This window comes from Mesoplodon mirus (genome assembly GCF_964341445.2).
Source record: "Mesoplodon mirus genome assembly, chromosome: 15".
Lineage (NCBI taxonomy): Eukaryota > Metazoa > Chordata > Mammalia > Artiodactyla > Ziphiidae > Mesoplodon > Mesoplodon mirus.
Window position 1 is genome coordinate 52841984 of NC_138991.1, and position 21710 is coordinate 52863693.

Consider the following 21710-nt stretch of genomic DNA (forward strand, 5'->3'; position numbering starts at 1 on the left):
AACCCGCACACTGCAACGAAGAGTAGCCCCCGCTTGCTACAACTAGAGAAAGCTCGCGTGCAGCGACAGAGACCCAACACACCCAAAAATAAATAAATAAATAAATTAGTTAATTAAAAAAAGAAGGTTGGTCTTAGATATGGGGAAAGGTGATTGGAGGTAGGGAGAATGTGAGGTAATCACTGTTCTACACAGACATATCTGAGTTACACGCTTTTTCATGGGATGTATGTTAAAAAATGGAGGCACTTAGCACGATCTGAGGGTGGCATTTTTGGCCCTCTGACATCAAAAGGTTATTCATCAGACACCTGCACATGCCCAGTTTTAGCGTTGGGACTACCCAACCAGTCTTAGCCTGATTGAGCTTGAACAAGACACAGCTGACTCCAAGTTCCTGGAAAACAACTCAGGCAAACATCTTATTGTTTAGGCTTCATGAAGCTTGCTGCCTATGCAATTTGAACAAAATAATTAAGGCAAGCTTGCCTAGTGAAGGTGGGCTACAAGCAGAGGGGTTTTTAAGCAAGCTGTTAGACAAACTCAAGAATTTCTATTAGTGACCAGTTTCTGTTAATCCTATGAGGCACAGTTTCAGGATGAGTTGGGTTTGTTTGTTTGTTTTTGCCCCCAAGCTTCCCTCTCTTTATTTTTATGTATTAATTTTTTTTATTGGAGTAAAATTGCCTTACAATGTTGTGTTAGTTTCTGCTGTATGAAGGAGTGAATCAGCTATATGCATACCTATATCTCCTCCCTCTTGGACCTCCCTCCTCCTCTTTCCCCCCATCTAGGTCATCACAGAGAAGGATGAGTTTTTTAATTATATGGAGAATGGTTTCATAGGTAAACAAATAGTATTTTCCCTTTCTTTAGACCATCGGTGACATACTACACACAGTCTCCTGGACTGTGCTTTTAAAAATTTCTATTTATGCATCTTTCTGATAATTACATATTATGTTTAGAGCTCCCTCTTCTTTGGAATGACTGCATAGTATTTCATTTACCTTAATTTACTTAACCAATCCCCCTACTGATGATATTGTTATTTCCAGTATTTTTTTTTTTTTTTTTTTTTTTGTGGTACGCGGGCCTCTCACTGTTGTGGCCCCTCCCGTTGCGGAGCACAGGCTCCGGACGCACAGGCTCAGCGGCCATGGCTCACGGGCCCAGCTGCTCCACGGCATGTGGGATCTTCCCGGACCGGGGCACGAACCCGTATCCCCCGCATCGGCAGGCGGACTCTCAACCACTGCGCCACCAGGGACGCCCTCCAGTATTTTTTAAAAGTCAAGATGATTGAGGTATACATGCACTAGCGTACAGCTCTATGAATTTTGATAAACATATACAATCATGTAGTCACAACTGAGATGCAGAACAATTTCATCACTCCAAAAGCCTCCCTAGTGCATCTTTATACGTAGTCATCCCCTTCATTCATCCCCAGCCCCTGGCCACCACTGATCTGCTTTTCATACCCTGTCCAAAAGGACTTTCCCTTTTCCAAAATGTCATATAAATGGAATCATACAGGATGCAGCCTTTGAGCCTTGCTGCTTTCACTAGGCACAATGCATTTGAGATTCATCCATATTGTTGTGTGTATGAGTGTTTGGTTCCTCTTTATTTCTGAGTTATATTCCATGGTACAGATATACCACAGCTAGTTTATATCCATTCACCAGCTGGAAAACATTGGGTCATTTTCAGCTGGGGCAATCACAAATAAATCTGCTATTACTGCTTACTAATTTTTGTGTGGACATACGTTTTTATTTCTCTTGGGTAAACATCTAGGAGTGGGATTACTGGGCTGTATGGTAAGTGCATGTTTGACTTAATAAGTACTTGCCAAACTGACTGTACCACTTTGTCTTTCTACCAGCAATATATGCCAATTCACCCGCATTTGGTATTGTCATTGTCAGTTGTTTTTATTTCAGCCATTCCCATGGGTATATATAGATTTCTGTCTACCGCAAACAGTACTACAATGAATATTCTTATACATATATCCTTTATAATCGGGTATGAGTATAACTGTAAGATATAGTCTTAGAACTAGAATTGATGGGCCAAGGATGTGAAGGGTTGTTTAGGTGTGCCAAACAGCCTTCTGAGAAGGTGGGGCCAGTCTCCTTGCCTACCAGCTAGGTATGGCATTGTGTTGGCCAAAAAGTTCATTCTGGTGTTTCCGTAACATCTTATGGAAACACCAGAACGAACTTTCTGGCCACAACTCAATAATACCTGTTTCACCACATCATCACCAACACAGTGTATTACCCAATATCACTACAATTTTAAATGAGATTTCAGTTTAGACGACTGCTCTATGCATACCTATCTCATAGGGCTGTTGGTGAGGACTTAAAGTAGAGCTTTAAGAGCAGGGCCTGCCACACACAGAGTGGCAATGGAGGTTAATAGTTACTGTATGATTACCACTATTAATCATTATTATTTGCCTCTCTCTCTCTGAGTTCCTCATCAGTATATTCATAAAAGCTTTTCTCCAAAGAGCTCAAACATTCTGCCTACGGAATTTAGTTAATCTTTATAAATCTCTTCAGCTGCTGGCTAGGATTTCAGGCACTGTGGGCTTTACAGAATAGGGAAGTGCAACAGGATAGCACCGTTCTAAGGTTACAGAACAGATCTGTGTCCGACGAGGTCAAAATGAATCGAGTTTGGAATAGGAATGGGTTCCTCTAGGTTACAATGGCTGTGAAGATTTTTTTCACTGCCATCCACTTTAAGAAATACACCAGGAACCAGAACACACATATAGACCTGAAACAAAAGTTTCAAAAACAATACTTCTGTTTTCTATTTGTTCCATTCCATTTCATTGAAAATATGTTCATTGGGATATGCTAATAGATTTCAAAATCTACTATTGGGTTAAGACTAGTTGTTTAAAGGGCAGTGTTCTAGGTCACAAATGTTGACCTTTCTGGAAATACAACTGGAATCATAGAACCTCACACTCAGTTTTGGGTACATTATTCCCTTGTTCCTTTTTCTTCATTTCCTTGGGATGCTAGAGCTTATTCGTTCATCAATCATCTTCACAAACAGCTCTTGGATTCCTTATGTGCATTGCCAGTATTAAGTGCCAGTGGAGAGAGCAGGCTTTGAAGAGCAAGAGGCCTGGATTCAAATCTCACCTCCACCATTTGCTGGTGGTCTTGGTTACGCCTCTGCAGTCTTCAAACACTGTTTCCTCCCCTGTGAAATGTAGTAGTAATAGAGAAATCAATGTCAACGCGTGTAAAGCACTTATAAGATGTCAGGCTCATTCATAGTAAGCCCTTAATACACTGGTTCTCAAGGTGTTATCCTCAAGACCGGCAGCATCAGCATCATTTAGTAACTTGTTAGAATGGAATTCTCGGACCTCACCCCAGATTTACTGAATCAGAAACTCCTGGGGTGGGGCCTAGAAATCTGTTTTAACAAGTTCTCCAGGTGATTCTGATGCCTTCTCAAGTTTAATACCTGGTAACTATTTTTTTTTTTTTTTGCGGTAGGCGGGCCTCTCACTGTTGTGGCCTCTCCCGTTGCGGAGCACAGGCTCCGGACGCGCAGGCTCAGCAGCCATGGCTCACGGGCCCCGCTGCTCTGCGGCCTGTGGGATCTTCCCGTACCGGGGCACGAACCCGTGTCCCCTGCACCGGCAGGCGGACTCTCAACTACTGCGCCACCAGGGAAGACCCCTGGTAACTATTAACAATTAGTACTTGAGGCTGCAGAGGTGAGCAGTGGGCAAATCATGAAGGCTAAAGTTAAGCCCTAGGGTGCCAGCAACCCTCCCGGTAAGGTTCCGACCTGCCTCAGCCCGGGCTTACGCTCCCTCCTCCCTCAGTAGGGCCCGCCTAGAGCGCTCGCTGATTGGTGGGGTCTCTCTGGACCGTCACCACCCATCCAACCACGGAGAGCGTAAACGAAGAGGGGCGGGGCTAGGAGCGGGGTGTGGGAGGGGAGAGCGGCGAGCCTATTGGCTACAGGCCACGCCGCGGAGTGGGGCGGGGCTGCGCGTGCGCACGGCGTAAGCGCGCTCTTTTGGGCCGTTGAAAAATGGCGACTGTTTCCGAGTTGAAGGCCGGTGAGTGCGAATGGGGAGCTTGCCGGCTGAACTTTGTCGGCCTTCAGCCTGTGAAAAGGATGGGACGAAAGAAGGGTGCGCGGAACACTAGTCAGCCTTTTTGGGGTCGTTCTGTGGCGTCAGGGCCTGCGGAGCGTCCAGAGGGTGTGGCGGCCGCCGCGCGGGGGCCCTGAGGGGATGTGGTTGCATAGGGGCAATGTTTAAACCGGCTTTGAGCTGCAGGAGGGGTCCCAGGATCCCCAGGTACCTGAGAGGTCTATAGTTCTGTACCTTGGGGCTCTGGTGCATCCTTCTGGACCTCGACGGGGGCGAGGCCCTGAGCCCGGCCTTTCCCTCCGGGCTGATGATTACAATATGTAAACCACCATTGTTGGTGTTTAGCACAATCCTAAACCATTTACTTGCTTATCTCATTCCATCCTTACAACCACCTGCGAGGTGGGTCGCGACTTTCCATTGGGAAAAAGTGGAGGTAGAAAGGTGTCTGGCCTGGCCATTCTCCTGTGTTTTTAGGAAAAGTTCCACAAAGGTTCGAGTCCTTAAGCTGAGAACATTTGTACACCGTTAGTTTTGACGCAGATGTCCAAACAAGTAATAGTGATTATAGTTATAAGTCATCGAGCCTTATGTGTCAGGCACAGCCCAGCCCTTGTGTTATCTAATTGATTCTGTGTATTAACCTTATGCCCATTTCATAGATTAGGAAATTGAGGTGCTGAGAGGTGAACTAGATCGACCAAAGTAATTTAGCTAGAAAGAGGCAGAGTGAGAACCTAGAGATGCTGCACCAGGCCTGCAGGTCTTAGTTACTGAGTGATACTGCTGCCCGGCTAGTAAAACCAGTTCCATTTTTCAGGGAATTTAGACTCCAAATCAGTGATTCTTAGAGATTTGGTGGGGAGAGCATGATTTGAGAATATGATTCAGGAATTATTGATTTAAATGTATATTTGTGGCCCAGGACTGATGAACAATCATTAAAAAGGCATACCTCTGTCCACAAGGACAGACTTGACATGAATTGGTGAACTCTCTCCCCAGGAAACACATATCACCTGTAATATTGCATGCAACTTCTGAGGATTTAAAGATACTTTGGAATATAAACCAGGTTAAGAAGCTCTTTCCAAAGAAATTGTCATGGTACAGTGTTTTAATAAGCATGATAATAGAGGGCAGATCAAGATGATATGGAACCCTAGAACTCTCTAGACAAGGGATGTCCTACACAGATGTAGGGAGCCCTTTATACTTTTCTGCATTCGTCAGCTCTTAATGTGCTTAGTGTTAAAGAGAAACCCATTGAAAATGCTTGCCAATCAATTATCGTATATGGGCTTTCACCTTTTCTTTTTTTTTTTTTTTGCGGTACGCGGGCCTCTCACTGCTGTGGCCTCTCCCGTTGCGGAGCACAGGCTCCGGACGCGCAGGCTCAGCGGCCATGGCTCACGGGCCCAGCCGCTCCGCGACATGTGGGATCTTCCCGGACCGGGGCACGAACCCGTGTCCCCTGCATCGGCAAACGGACTCTCAACCACTGCGCCACCAGGGAAGCCCCGGGCTTTCACCTTTTTAAAGCACTTTCACCTCACATTTTTCCACCTTACTTGGTTCTACCTCTGAGACATAGAACTCATGTTGGAGAAGACAAGTGAGGCAGGAGTTAGTGATCTACCACTGAGGTAGTGATGAGACATGCTGGGTTTCCTAACTCCAGCTTCATTAATTCTCATTTCTTTGCTGAGTTCGAGGCTGTGCTGTGTGCAAATACAGAGTAATTGGGGGGAAAAAATCTCTCCATCTAAATTCTAAAGATGGAATTGGAGAACAGAGGTTCGGTTATGATCCCAATATAATAAAGCTGTACCTTCCTTTTATGGGCCTGTTACACAGTCTGGCTGGGTGATAACTACTCTTAACACACCTGCAAAAAAGGTTGAGGAGATGAATCTAAATATAAGGGCCAAGAAAGGTTAACGTCTAGTCTAGATTGTATCTCTTTAATCAACAAAACCTGACTCAGGTTTTTGTTGTTTATCAAAGCTTAAAAAAATTTCATGTCCATGCCTACTTGGATACACTCCCTGGGCTCCCTTTATTTTATTTTATTTTTGGCTGCATTGGGTCTTCGTTGCTGCACGCGGGCTTTCTCTAGTTGCGGCGAGCAGGGGCTACTCTTTGTTCTGGGGACTTCTCATTGCGGTGGCTTCTCTTGTTGTGGAGCCCGGGCTCTAGGCGCGCGGGCTTCAGTAGTTGTGGCTCGCGGGCTCTAGAGCGCAGGCTCAGTAGTTGTGGCGCACGGGCTTAGTTGCTCTGTGGCCTGTGGGATCTTCCCGGACCAGGGCTCAAACCCGTCTCCCGTGTGTTGGCAGGCGGATTCTTAACCACTGCACCACCAGGGAAGTCCCTGGGCTCCCTTTCTGAATTGTCATTATTGTGGTGTGCTTATTTATAGCATAATACAGTATTAAACTATATTTATTACACCCGTAGTATACAGCACAGTGTTATAATGCCTCTAGGCAGCTCTCTGTTCTAGGCACTATGGGTGAAATGTGTTAATTCTCTGGAGTTGTTATTTAGCTATTAAGGACAACGTGAGAAAAAAAAAAAAGGTTCCAGACCACTGCAAGGGATGATGCCAATTCAGCCCTATCCATATTAGTATTTATAGCTAAATCTTATTATCATAACTACTGATATTTGTAATAATGACCCTTGCTTATCAAGAAGTTAGATTACATTCAGCATATATATCCCTGATTCCTTGAGATGACGTTGATAAAGTTACATGTTAGATTTCTAAGTAGGCTTACAATTTCAAAATCTTACTGTTTTAAGGACGTAACTCATAATTGCCTTTAAAAAACAACCCCACCCCCAGAACAAAAGCCCACCTTTTTGTTCAGAATGGGCCATTTCCCAAGGGTTCTGGGTATCAGTTTTTATACAAAGGACACGACATAGTCCTTCCTTTTTGGAGTGTACTTGTTATCTTTAATCATCTACTTTCTGGACCAGAGGGTTTTAGTGACATACAGAACCTGTCTGCAGTGACAACCATTCTTGAAAAGATATGAGACAGTGGGAGATAAGTTCACGTCCCAGTAAGCTAAATATATTTCTCTCCCCCTTTTCTTCTTCACTAAAGAATGTGTATCAGTCTACAGCCTCTGACAGTGACGATGTTGGAAGGATAAACTTGGATTTGCTTAAATATATTAAAATAGTAAATCATCTCAACTCAGGAACTTTATTTTTTATTACAAATGTGGCTTGTGGTAGCTAATGTGATGATTGTTCCGTTTGTCAGAGTATAGGTTGAAAGTGTGTGTTATGCCATTTACCTTTTAAGCATTTTTCTTCAAAGTTTGGCTAAGGATGACAAAATTTCTTCTGTAACTGAAGCATTAATATTTTATATTTAACAGTTTTAAAGGACACCTTGGAAAAAAGAGGAGTATTAGGGCATTTAAAAGCAAGGATTCGAGCTGAAGTTTTCAATGCTCTTGATGATGAAAGTGAACCTCGACCATCATTGTCTCATGAAAACCTTCTAATTAATGAACTAATTCGGGAGTATTTGGAATTCAACAAATATAAGTATACAGCGTCTGTCCTCATAGCAGGTAAGAGGTTATTTATTGTTAGTTACCTGATACGAAATCTGCCTCTTCCCTTCTGCCAATTCTCAGAAAGTGTTTAGCCTAGAAATCTAATTCCATTACCAACAGTATCATCTGGGACATGACTGGGACATAAAACTCCCATGGGCTCTTTCCATAGCTTGAACAAGTGCTCGTGAGGTTTATTGTATTGTAGGGGAAAATAACTCAATAAACACTTAAACTAGGTGCATACTTTGAAAAATCATCCATAATTCCTGGCACTGACAATAAATACTTGTTTACTGGTATTGAGAAGAAACAGTTCTTTACATTTTATCCTATATGCTGTCAGTCTTTTTTCTATGTATATGCTTTAAAAATACACACACACAGATTTAATATATATTATTTATTAAAAAATATAAAACATTGGAGATAAAACCTAAAAATATTACTACCATGTATAGATCAGGCACTGTATACAAATGTATGTGAAAGCCTGATCTCTGAAAAGGATTAGATAATCTATAGAAATTTCAAATCACTGTGTTGTACACCTGAAACTAATATAATATAATATTGTGAACCAACTATACTTAAATAAAAAAAGAAAGAAGAGGTCAACTATACTTCAATTAAAAAAAGAAAAAAAAAAAAGAAAAGGATTAGGAAGGTAAACTCCAAACTCATTCTAGTGATGGGAGGGAGAGAAATGGTATTGTGGGGAGGGAGTCAACAGTTAAAAAGAAATTTACTTTATCTGTTAAATTTTATTTCTTAAGAAAGCAAAAGAACTGGAAGAATATGCACAGTAGTCAGGATCAGCATTGCCTCTGGGCTGGGGGAGATGAGGTTGGGAGGATGATCAAAAACACCTTGCATGTACATAACTTGATTCCCTTGTTCAAGGTGTAATCTGTGCTTTAAGACTGTTTGGTGCCTTGGAGATATGCTTCATCAAAGAAAGACCATGAAGTGGATTTTGGAAGAGAGAATGGATTCCTTATTTGTGATGCTGGAACTTTCCATTTGATAGATCTTTTGTTAATATTCTAGATCTTTTATTTAATGTTAACTGAATGTTAATACCTTAACTGAATAAAGACTGATGATTTTTATTGGTTTAAGGATCTTCAATATCAGTATCTTCACTTCAGTTTGTTATAGATGGCTATATAATACATTAATAATCAGAAAAGAAGAATATGAAAATATCATCAATTAGATGTCTTGGACTTGTGCTTACCTAGAAAGGAATATAATGACAATAGTTAAGTTTCTACAGTGTCTTGATTTTTAAAAAAAAATGAGGTAAAATTAACATATAAGATTTTTTTTTTTTTTTTTTTTTTTTTTTGGCTGTACGCGGGCCTCTCACTGTTGCGGCCTCTCCCGATGCGGAGCACAGGCTCCGGACGCACAGGCTCAGCGGCCATGGCTCACGGGCCTAGCCGCTCTGCGGCATGTGGGATCTTCCCAGACCGGGGCACAAACCCATGTCCCCTGCATTGGCAGGCGGACTCTCAACCACTGCGCCACCAGGGAAGCCCAACATATAAGATTCTTTACCATTTTTAGTATATAGTTCTATGGATTTTACCAAATTCATACAGTTGTGTAACTACCATCACAATCACGATATAGAACATTTCCATCACCTCAAAAAATTCCCTGTGTCCCTTTGTAGACAACCTCCTCTCCTACCCTCAAACCCCTAGCAACCTCTGATCTGTTGTTTTCTGTAACTATTATTTGCCTTTTCCAGAACATCATATAAGTGAAACCATGTAGGATGTAGCATTTTGAATCTTTTTCCTTTCACTCAGCATAACATATTTGAGACCATGCTGTTGTTTTTCCCCTCCGAATAGCATTCCATTGTATGGTTGTATTGATTTATCTATTATCAGTTGATAGACATTTGGGTTGTTTCTAGTTTTTGGCAATTATGGATCAAGCTGCTATAAAACATTCATTTACAAGGTTTGGCCGAACGTTGTTTTCGTGACTCTTGGATAAAGAGCTAAGAGTGGGATTGCTGGGTTGTGTGTGGTAAGTGTATGCTTACCTTTATAAGTGGATGCAACATTTTGTTCTCCTACCGGCAGAGTATGAGGGTTCCAGTTGCCCTGTATCCTTGCCAGCACTTCATATTAGTGTTCATTGTACTTTTAGATTTATTGCTGCCAAATGGATATCAGCGCTGTCGTGTATTTAATTTACAGGCTTCTTAGAAAATAGGACTTCTGAAGTCTAGTATATAGAAACAATATTTTCCCAACTCAAAATTGGGGGATTTAAAAAATAAATTTATGTTAAACTGTATTAAAATATGTATTTAACAAAGTAGCTATTCTGAAAGTCGTAAAATCACATACAGTTGCATCTGCCTTGGCGTGTGCCATCATCATTCTAAAATCTGAAAAATGTGTATACCTCATAAGTGTGGTTTTTATCAAAATCCTATTTACTTTTTACATTATTAAAGACTCAGTGTTTTATGATTTTCCCCCCAGAATCTGGTCAACCCATAGTTCCATTGGACAGACAGTTTCTCATCCGTGAACTAAATGCATTTGAAGAATCAAAGGATAATACAATGTAAGAAGTTTTTTAAAAAAATAAGTTTTCAGATATTGTTGTATTGGAGTCATAATTGCATAGCAGTGATTTTATTTCATTTAAATTCAGGAGGTATTTATTTGGGCCCAGTGTGTATCTAGCACACGTCCACGGTGTGCAGCTGTGAGTAGGTGCTAAATGCCTGTGGTTTCAGAGGACTGAGCACCCCTGCTTCATCCTAAGGGTCACGTCTCTTGGCTTCTTGATCCATCCTTTTGTGTTTTTTTTTGTTTTTTTTTTTGCGGTACACGGGCCTCTCACTGTTGTGGCCTCTACCGTTGCGGAGCACGGGCTCCGGACACGCAGGCTCAGTGGCCATGGCTCACGGGCCTAGCCACTCCATGGTATGTGGGATCTTCCCGGACCAGGGCTTGAACCCGCGTCCCCTGTATTGGAAGGCGGACTCTCAACAACTGCACCACCAGGGAAGCCCCATCCTTTTGTTTTTTAACTGAGGCTTTCCTCTATCAATTGTTTTCTTCCTCACATTTAACTCTTCCTCCTAACTGCTTCCTTCACTTCAACTTGGGAATGTACTCAAATATCCCCTCTCCAAAAATACCTCTTAACTCCTTTTTATCACTGAACTTAGTGAAGATCAACCCCCTGTTTTCATTTTGTTATTACCCCCTCTTTTGCCTTCTCTGCATTTTAAATTCTCCCCTCACCGTTTGTACTGAAACTGTGCTCTTGAAAAAGAGTGACCACTTTCTAGTAGTTTCTTAGATTTTTTCCTACTTTAGTGTTTCTTAAACTTTTTCTAGAGGATCCCTGAATGGCAGAAAAAATTGTACCTAGGAGGCCTGGGAACATAGATCAAAGCACCTTTCCCCTAGTAAGAAATTTCTTGGAAGTCTCATGTTTTTCTCTTTCTAAAAGTTTATTGAAATTTTTCACTCTACTTCATAATTTTTTTACCATTAAAATGTTTTAAATGACATGCCTATTTAATTGAACTCTCCCTCAAACCTTTGTGTAAAATTAGTGTTCTGGGATCATATGCCACCTGTACTTTGTACCAGGCCCCTAGCACTAAGAGTGGGTATATATTTCCAATTTGAGAAGCTCAGCTTTACTTGAGTTTCTGCAGTGTTCTGTAATATTGACAACTCTTCCTTAAAACACTTCTTCTTGCCGTTTGTCTTTTATGACCCTTTACTGTCCTGGTTTTTCTGTCTCCCTAACGGTCATCACAGTTTCTTCATTGGCTCTTTTAGGGTTCCTTTAAATTGTGTGCACTCTCCCCCAAGTTTTGTCCATAACTTTCTTTTCCTCTTGTCCCCCTGCCCACTTTTCTATGTCTTTAATGATGTCTCCACGCTGGTGACTCTGCTTTAAATCTTACAGAGCTCGTGAATTAACGGGCCCACATTTCTGCTGGCATCTCAAACTCTGTGTGTCCAAAAAATCAAGTCCATTATTTTCATCTCTTCAAGCCCCCCTCGTAGCTACCTCATACTGCCATTCAGGTCTTCACCTGAGAGCTCTCTTGCACTTCTGGCTCCTTCTCACTTCTCCACCAGTCATTTTGCAAGTCTCATCAATTTGACCTGTGCAGTAGCGCCTGTCTGTCCTCACGACCTGCGCCGTGCAGTCCTGGAGGCGTCTGTCCCGTTTCTCTCCAGTCACTTTCTTTTCTAACTCGTGTCACGCTGCCAGTAGTTTGCTTTCTGAAAGTAAATGTTGCTTTAAAACATTTCCATTGAAAAGTTTTCAGATTTTAAAAAGTAATGTGGTCCGTATATGGTGTAGGTTCCAGTGGAAGTCTGAAGTAGCACTAATAGTCACATTAATATTTTTCAGTGAAACTTCAGAATTTTCACAAAAAGTAGGATAAAGTGTATAATAACCTTATGTTAGGTCAAGCCATACCACCAAATGAGTTTGTGCCAAATTTATGAAGAAAATTAGTTTTCAGAGTTTTTGTTTTTCAGAATTGCAAATAAGGCATTGTGAAGCTGTACTTTAAAAACATTAAGTAGGATTTTTGAAAAAAGAAACCTTAATATTCATGAAGCTGCAAGTTAAATGTGGTAGTTTTATATTTTCTAATATGTCTTAAAAATTTTAAATCTTAAGTAAATTTTATTGTAAATTTGGAAAACAGAATTTTTTTTAATTTAAAAATCTTCTTTGACCAGTTAACACTTTGGGAAACAGTGGTTTAAAGTAGACAAAGAGACCTATTTTATATTCCTGTATGAAGCCTTTATAAGAGCTGAGGCATCTTATTAAATAGAGCAACTCACTCTCTTGGTTTCTTTGTGGTATGGAAAAATTGCTTTTGTGTATATTTACACAAAATATTTATTGCTGTATAACAGATTACCCCAGAAGTTGGTGGTTTAAAACAACAGACATTTATTATCAGTGGAGAGGAATCTGGGCATGGCTTCTGTGGCTGGTCTCACTCATGAGATTGCAGTTAAGATGTTGGCCAGGGATGCAGTCATCTGAAGGCTTGGCTGGAGCTGGAGGATCCGTTTCCATGTGGCACGTTCACATGGCTGCTTGTCAGAGGCCTCAGTTCTTCACTATGTGAACCTTTCCATGGGACAGCTTGAGTGTCCTCATGACATGGCAACTGACTCACCCCAGAGAGAGTGACCAAGAGAGAAGGCAAGGAGGAGGCCACAATGCCATTTATGACCTAGACTCTGAAGTTGGAAGTGCTGTCACTTAATGCCTTACTCAGTTCCTGAGAAGTGAGTTTAGCTCACACTCAAGAGGAGAGCAGTTAGACTCCACCTTTTGAAGGGAAAGGATGCCATACTTTGAACCATCACAACTGCTAATAAGTAGATAGATTATCTCAAAAAGACAATCCTAAATTGATATTTTCAACTGTGATATTGGAAACAAGGGAAAACCACTCTTTATTGTCATCAGAGCAGCCTCCATTGGTGCAAGGGCACTAATGTAAATCTCCAGGCAGCATGCTGTAAGGAAAAGAATATGGGACTTGGGGCTTCCCTGGTGGCGCAGTGGTTGAGAGTCCGCCTGCCAATGCAGGGGACACAGGTTCGTGCCCCGGTCTGGGAAGATCCCACATGCCGCGGAGCGGCTGGGCCGTAAGCCATGGCTGCTGAGCCTGCGCGTCCAGAGCCTGTGCTTCGCAACGGGAGAGGCCACAACAATGAGACGCCCACATACCGCAAAAAAAAAAAAAAAAAAAAGAATATGGGACTTGGGGTTCAAGTGTAAAGTTTGTTGACTATCTAAGCAATCTCTAGCAAATCCTCAGTGAGCTGTGGTTTTCTCATTTATAAATTGGAGATGATGATTATGACATCACAAGGTGAGGATAAAATGAAGAGAGAGAAGAGTGTTTTGTAAACTGTAAAGTAGCTTTTAAAATATTAGTTCTTACCCGACTGCTGTATAGCTTGCATTTATATACCATTTAATATGTGCCAGGTATGGTTCTAAGCACTTGACATTTATTAACTCATTTCGTCCATAACTGCCCTATGAGGTAGAGACTATGCTTATCCTCATTTATAGAGGAAGAAACATTTATGAGGCTGGGGACGTTAAGAAACTTGCTGAGGTCAAGTGGCAGGGCCAGGATTTGAACCCAGGCAAGGATTTATTAATCCAATAAGTATATACTGAATAGTTGTTTTGTATCAGACCATGTTAGGTAGTGGGAAATCTTATACTGGACTTTGGAGTTTAAAAAAAAAAAGCTGATTCCTGTGCATTGATTGAAATTGTATTTCAGCTTAGGTGAGGTTTAAGTTGTTAACGTGTTTTCTCTGGGTTTTAAAATTGTCTTTAGAGTTAAGTGGTACACTTAAATTTGAAAATGCATGAACAGTTTGCAATTTGGATAATAACCATGCATCTTTTTTCTTTTAAGTCTGGTGAATTACTTGGCTATTTTCGTGTCAGAGGCTACCTTTTAAAGAGTAGATATTTTTAAGCTCTTCCTATTTATTCAAATTGAATTAACTTTGATTTTCTTCCTGCTATAGACCTCTTTTATATGGAATTTTAGCTCATTTCTTGCATGGCACTAAGGATGACATCCAGAATACATCTCTGAACGGGGCCTCACTTCAGCCTCCAAACCCACATCTTGGCAGACAGCCTAATGGAAGAAAGCACATGGGTATGAGTTTGCTGAGACTTATCATTTAGCTATCAGCAAGTATATTTTCTTCCTATCTGTTTTTATCTTTGGAACAGTTTTTCCTAAGATTTTGAGTCAAAGTTTAATTCCATTTATATCCAATATAGTTAGCCCGTGTTATTTATCCTCAAAAAAACATGCTTTTCAGAAGGAGAATCTTGTGAGGGGTGGGAAGATGACTAGACAAAATTCTTAGATATAATTTCTATAAAGAAGTGTTGGGCTTCCCTGGTGGCACAGTGGTTGAGAGTCCGCCTGCCGATGCAGGGGACGCGGGTTCATGCCCCGGTCTGGGAGGATCCCTCATGCCGCGGAGCGGCTGGGCCCGTGAGCCATGGCCGCTGGGCCTGCGCGTCTAGAGCCTGTGCTCCACGGCGGGAGAGGCCACAACGGTGAGAGGCCCGCGTACCGCAAAAAAAACACAAAAACTGCTGGGGACTTGCCTGGTGGCGCAGTGGTTAAGAATCTGCCTGCCAATGCAGGGGACACGGGTTCGAGCCCTGATCCGGGAAGATCCCACATGCCGCGGAGCAACTAAGCCTATGAGCCACGACTACTGAGCCCGCCCTCTAAAGCCTGCGAGCCACAACTACTGAAGCCCGTGCGCCTAGAGCCTGTGCTCCACAACAAGAGAAGCCACTGCAATGAGAAGCCTGTGCACCTCAATGAAGAGCAGCCCCCGCTCGCCGCAACTAGAGAAAGCCCGCGAACAGCAACGAGGACCCAACACAGCCAAAAATAAATAAAAAATAAATAAAAATTTTAAAAAAGGAGTATTTAATGGCTTTTTGAGATAATTGCGAATATTTAAAAAAATATATTGATCATGTTAAATACTTACTCTGTCTCTTAAGATCTGAAAGCAAAATATTTGTGAATCAGGGTGATCTCTTGCAGGTTAGTTCTGACTTTACTAGGAGTTATCCTTCTATATATCTTAGAATTCTAAGTCCATGGAACATTGGAAAAGAAATCATTCCCGTCTTCTTATTTTACAGTTGAGAAAACCAAGACTAAGAGGTTCATTGACTCATCTGAAGCCTTTAGCTGATCATTTTTAGCAGAGTCAGCACCCTTGATTGCCATTCCTGTACACTTTCCACTTAAAGAATATGGAGAAGTTTTCTTAATTTCTTTTTCAAATATTGGTAAGGAACTGTCATTATTGCCTACTATTTGGCAAGAACTTAAAAAACAAAACACACGGTACAAGAGTAAATCTCTAAACAGTAGTATAGTGTGAAATTCCCTCTAACCTCCTCCCTCCCTGCCTCTCCCTAGCGCCTTGATTTCCCTCCCTTCCACAGAAGGTAGTGCTGTTAGCAGCTTGGTGGGTGTCCTTCAGGAGTCATTTCTACATATTTAAATTTATATGCACTGTTCCTGTACATATTATCTTACAGTTTGCTTTTTACACTTGTTTTATCAATTTATGTATATCTGCTTCTACCTCGTTCTTTCTGTAGTATTCCATAGTACTGTTGCTAATCACTCTTTACTGATCTACTTTTGTATGTTTTTTTTTTTTTTTTTTGGCTGCGTTGGGTGTTCGTTGATGCGCGTGGGCTTTCTCTAGCTGTGGTGAGCGGGGGCTACTCTTAGTTGTGGTGTGCGGGCTTCTCACTGTGATGTTTTCTCTTGTTGCAGAGCACAGGCTCTAGGCGTGTGGGCTTCAGTAGTTGCAGCACGTGGGCCCTAGAGCTCTCGGGCTTCAGTGGTTGTGGCGCACAGGCTTAGTTGCTCCGTGGCACATGGGATCTTCCCAGACCAGGGATTGTACCCGTGTCCCCTGCGTTGGCAGGTGGATTGTTAACCACAGCACCACCAGGGAAGTCCTACTTTCGTATGTTTTAAATTTTTTGCTTTTACAGTATTGCAGGGTAGCATTAGTATTTTTCTTATGTGGATGCCTAGAAGTAGAATTGCTGGTTCAAAATATATGCATATTAAAAAATGTAGCAGATATTGTTTAATTCCCCTCCAAAAAGGCTTTACCACTTTACATGCTTGCCAAGAATATATGATAATGCCAGTTTCTCTTTAATTGTCACCAGTGGATATTGTACACATTAACACATGTTAACACAGCAAACCCATGATGTTGGTATTTTTAGTTCCAGTTGGGTGGGTGGGGGCAGGGTGTGCTAGAGAGGATGCAAGAGTCCTTGGGTTACCTTGGCTCCTATCTGTATAAAGTGCCGGAGACATCAAAGATTCGAGTTCAAGTCAACAAAGCTTTGGGTACCTATTCTGTGGAAGACTCAGAAAGGAGAATGAGTGCACTAATAGGAGAACAGTGACATTGCAAATTATTTTTCTTGATCATCAAAAATGTTACTGACACAACAGGAACCTCGTTGTGCAATGAATTGTGAAGAATTGTTAGCCCCAAATTGCATTATGTTTCAGTAACACGTTTAGGCATTCCATTTACTTTCTCAACTCCAACTTACTGTGTGAAAGATACATAAGTTTTATTTGACAACATCGAGAAGTTATAAAGGTATTAAAATAATTATTCAGATTATATACCTTCTATCTACACAAAGTCATCCAGCTGAAATAAAAAACACTAAAATTAAGTTCTCTTTTATTTGAAGATAAGTCCAAAGCCTGCCATCATGAAAGCACTTCTTTTATTAAAGCTTTCAGAGCACAAAGAAAAATGAAGAGGGTTTATGTAACAGGCGCACTCACCTTCGAAATGGTAGCCAGTTCATTAATGCTGCTGATGTTAGTGCTTGTAGTATTGGAAGCAAGGTAGTGTTTGCTATAAACAAAAGCCCAGATATTTTACAATAGAGAAAATCATTATCAGCTCAACATTATTGCACATGTATGAAGTGCATGAGTGACATACTTCACTCTTTTATAACACTTTTCTAGAAAACCTAAAATGGTTTTGCCCTGAGGATATTGTTGATCTTGTTCTTCCAGCAAAGTTGCCTAACACTGAGGGGGATGAATTTTCCAGGCCTGTGGTGGTGGTAGCGCTCTGCACTGCCTCTGAGGATGGGGAGCTGCTCTGGACTAGCAAGACTGTGTACAGCAACTTGTCCTCAGAATTAGCAAATCTAGTGTGCATTTTTGGTGCTACAAGAAACAACTTGTCTAAATTTGTATTTTTTTGTCTCCTGTTATCAAAATGGTCATTAAAAGGTTTTGGTTTTTTACTTGTAAACAGTGTTTGGGGAATTGGGGTTAGGGTTGGGGGGGTTCGTGTTTTCTTAGGAATTTAGTTTGTACATCGCATTTTTTTTTTTTTTTTTTTGGCTGCGCTGGGTCTTCATTGTGGTGCGTGGGCTCTCTAGTTGTGGCACGCAGGCTTAGTTGCCCCATGGCATGTGGGATCTTAGTTCCCTGGTTGGGATATTAGTTCCCCGACCAGGGATTGAACCCATGTCCCCCGCATTGGAAGGTGGCTTCTTAACCACTGGACCACCAGGGAAGTCCCTGTGCGTTGCATTTTTGTCGCATTTGGATGTTAAGTCTCTTTAGGTTCTTTTAATCGAGAATACTTCTGCCCGCTACCCTCTCCCCCAGGACAAAAGAAATGGAGCAGACATAACTAGGGCCCTTTCTTTACTATTCTGGAGCACAGTGTGTGGTCACAGGGGCTCTGGGCTCCTCTGAACCTGCATGGAACTTTCTTGTTTTGTTTTTGGCTGAAGAACATTTTCTACAGTTTCTCGGAGGGTTTTCTGATTTTGGTAGGAAGTTGTAAACCATGCTAGTTTTCTTCTTGCCGCAAGAGGGTGCTGCTGGGAGGATTTCTATTTGAAGAAAAGTTTTTTGTTTTTGTTTTTTTTTCTTTTTAGTTGAGCTTTGGCATCCCTCAAAATACTAATTGAATACACAGTCCTTTCTTGTGAATTCCCATTCCTTACATACAGTGTAAGTTTGTAAGTAGTTATCCATGGGTTTATTCCAGGGTGTACTCTATTCACTTAAAAATAGGGGCTTCCCCCGTGGCGCAGTGGTTGAGAATCCGCCTGCCAATGCAGGGGACACAGGTTCGATCCCTGGTCCGGGAAGATCCCACATGCCGCGGAGCAACTAAGCTTGTGTGCCACAACTACTGAGCCTGTGCTCTAGAGCCCATGTGCTGCAACTACTGCAGCCTGCGTGCCTAGAGCCCATGCTCCACAATGAGAGAAGGCACTGCAGTGAGAAGCCCGCGCACCACAACGAAGAGTAGCCCCCGCTTGCCGCAACTAGAGAATGCCCACGCGCAGCAACGAAGACTCAACACAGCCAAAAATAAATAAAAAGAAAAATAAAAAGTCAGGAAACACTTGTGAAAAATTAGAGTGAGTCCCTAGTACTAAACATTTCTCATTTCTTCAATAGTGTTTAAAAAAAAACCTTTTTTAAATTGTCCTAAGCCATCTAAAGAACCCACACAATATTAAATATATAACATCCTATAATGTATGTAGATAAGTCTGCCTGCTGCCCATTTTTACTTGGGATGAGTACTGACCTTTGCTTCTGTTCATTGCAGAGGACCACCTACAGAAGGAGCAGGGGAGGAGCGCTAACACTGAAAACCTGCACCCTTCTCCCGCAATGAAGAGATGACATTTCCATTTGGGACATTCTTTATAAACTTGTATGCATTAAATAACTTGTTTATTCTCCTAATGTTACCAGAATTCATCACCAGTATTTGTACTTTGTGGAAATGTGAGTTTCTGCAAAACCTTTAGCCCCTGTGTTTTACTGCATTTGTGAATAAAAGCTAACTCTGTCATCTAGCTTACCAGATTTGACTTGAAAGAAAATGTGTTGTTTTTAGGAAGATTTTAAAGGCCTCTAAATTTTTGAGAAATGAAAGGGGTTTTTAGTACCCTATAAATTCTTCTAAAAAAAAAATCAGGTCTTTATAGCCATATGCTCTGTTCTTTGTTTGGCTGCAGCACATGGCTTGCAGGATCTTAGTTCCCCAAACAGAGATTGAACCCAGGCCCCAGCAGTGAAAGCTCTGAGTCCTAACCACTGGACTGCCAGGGAATTCCCTGCTCTGTTCTTTACCATGGCACATTAATTAAATTTCCTTCAGGCTGGAATTATGTGGATTTATAGGAAAATTCATTCATGTTTTAAAAAAAATTTAAAAGAACACCAAAACCAGAAAAAACTATAATTCCTATAAAGTTTGATTGTTTTTAGGGGTGGAACTAGCTATTTTTCAGCATTTATAATTAGGTTTAAATATTTGAATTACTACCTAAATTTGAACGTTAAAACTTGGTAATGGGCTTCCCTGGTGGCGCAGTGGTTGAGAGTCCGCCTGCCGATGCAGGGGACACGGGTTCGTGCCCCGGTCCAGGAGGATCTCACATGCCGCGGAGCGGCTGGGCCCGTGAGCCATGGCCTCTGAGCCTGCGCTTCCGGAGCCTGTGCTCTGCAACGGGAGAGGCCACAGCAGTGAGGCCTGCGTACCGCAAAAACAAAAAAAAACAAAAACCCCCCAAAAAACCCAAAAAACTTGGTAACGACGTACTTTTTCTTTCCTTAGACAGTTTGGCTTCTAGAAGATTTAATTAAAAGGTGTGTGTGGGGGGAATAATTCTTTTAATTCTGCTGTAAGTAAAACAAAGAGTTTATTATGTGAAGAATGTGGAATAAACATGAAGAGACAGGCTTTATGAGAAATACCAGAAAGTACCTTTTAAAAGATGGCATTGTTTAACCTCCATGTGGCCTTCAGTTGTGCAATTAGAAGATGAGCTATGAAAGGGCCAACCCTTACTTGTATGGGCTCTGAATGTCTTATTAAATGTCGATTTCTATTCTTGGGGTAGAAAAATAGTAAGAGCTCTTATAGTGCCATCTCTAAAATGCTACTTTGATATTTATTGACATTTTTATAATGTGGAGTCTTCAGGCTGATTTCACTGAAAACAACAAACTATTATAGTAGACACCGGATTGGCACAAATCATAAGGTGTATTCAGAACAAAACTGCATGGGCGCCTGTACGCTGACAACATTTAGCTTAAACATTTTCGACAGGGAAGGTGATAAGGGCTGTAGATGACAGAATTGGCGTCCTTTTCAGGGTATAGATTCTGTGCTGCTTTTGGAAATTATTGAAACTTGATTTTATTTTTGGTGCTAGTCAGGGTTCAGTCCTTACAGATTAACCAAGAATTTTTATCTGAATGCAGAAAGTTATTAAAGAAATTGCTTTAAACCATACTTTACAAGTCAAAGGATTTTGAGAGGCCCTATTGGTGGGCTAAAATTACATATACAGATGTAGAAGTATTATAAGGGCTCATTTCCATTTTTTAAATGAAATCTATAGTACCTGATTACAATTATGAATTCCATTGTATTGTATGGGGAGTATAAATATCTGAATTCTTCTCAGAGGATTTAGTTTACATGCAGGGATGTTGGTAGTGGACACTGTTTACCTCAGGAATTGCAATCATGCAGGACTAGGTTAAGAAAAAATGCTAGAGTTTGTCATTTTGGATACTGATATAAAATAATCAAAATAGAAGCTAAACAGAATTGTCACATGTAGTCTATAGCGCATTTGTATGCATTATTCTATAACTGGTTTGTACCTAGGCAACTATTATACTTTCAGTATATCATTTAATAAAAAAAAAAAAAATTTAAGCAACTCACCTTTGTGCAAAGGGCGTTTCTCTGACTTCTGTCATCAAGAGGTGTCCACTGGAACCAGAAGAAGGCTTGGCGATGGCTGCCTAGGCCTTCATTCGGGATCTCCAGGAACCTAGTTGTTGGAGGATGCAGAGTAAGGTTGAGGGTACTTGGCATCAGCCATATCACCCTGGGACAATTATTCTTCATAGGGTGGAAGTGGTAGGGGCTGGTGGTGTTATTCTCTGAGGGGACAGTATCATAATCTGTGGGGCCACATATGGCTTGAAAAAGTGCATTTAGTAGTAGTATTTTTTTTTTGGCCATGCCGTGCGCCTTGTGGGATCTTAGTTCCCTGACCAGGGATTGAACCCGGGCCGTGTCAGTGAAAGCTCTGAGTCCTAACCACTGGACCGCCAGGGAATTCCCATATGTTCTTGTAGTTTAAATAGGTTCCTGAGCTGAGACACTTAAATTCAAGGAAGGAAAAGACAAAAATAAACATAGAGGACCCATCAAACTCTTCTCACGAACTCATAAACTAAATTAATACATCATTGCTGGTGGTTTTCATGAGGTTGTTGGGAGAAGTTATCCTCCAGACATGCA

The 21710-nt window shown here is 41.4% G+C and overlaps 1 protein-coding gene across 7 annotated transcripts; it reads left to right on the top strand.

Annotated features, from left to right (window-relative positions):
• Nucleotides 1-4028: 4028 nt before the first annotated feature.
• Nucleotides 4029-19244, top strand: CEP20 (centrosomal protein 20). Of its 7 annotated transcripts, XR_014296020.1 has the most exons (6): nt 4029-4114; nt 7546-7743; nt 10239-10323; nt 14322-14458; nt 15478-15627; nt 18984-19244. XR_014296020.1 is itself a non-coding variant. In XM_082643799.1 (5 exons), exons 1-5 carry the CDS (start codon nt 4087-4089, stop codon nt 19058-19060), a joined length of 525 nt encoding a protein of 174 aa, XP_082499925.1. In that variant the 5' UTR covers nt 4029-4086; the 3' UTR covers nt 19061-19244. The 7 variants fall into 7 exon arrangements, 6 of the variants coding, with proteins under 6 accessions (XP_082499925.1, XP_082499926.1, XP_082499927.1 ...); XM_082643799.1 differs by lacking the exon at nt 15478-15627; XM_082643800.1 differs by lacking the exons at nt 15478-15627; nt 18984-19244 and adding an exon at nt 14962-15239.
• Nucleotides 19245-21710: the final 2466 nt, after the last annotated feature.

Bases quoted from the DNA above. Each gene is read 5' to 3' on its own strand.
- CEP20 (XM_082643799.1), top strand. From the start codon at position 4,087: ATGGCGACTGTTTCCGAGTTGAAGGCCG. The intron at 7,744-10,238 runs GTAAGAGGTTAT...TTTTCCCCCCAG, and splicing joins AGCGTCTGTCCTCATAGCAG to AATCTGGTCAACCCATAGTT. The intron at 14,459-18,983 runs GTATGAGTTTGC...TGTTCATTGCAG, and splicing joins TAATGGAAGAAAGCACATGG to AGGACCACCTACAGAAGGAG.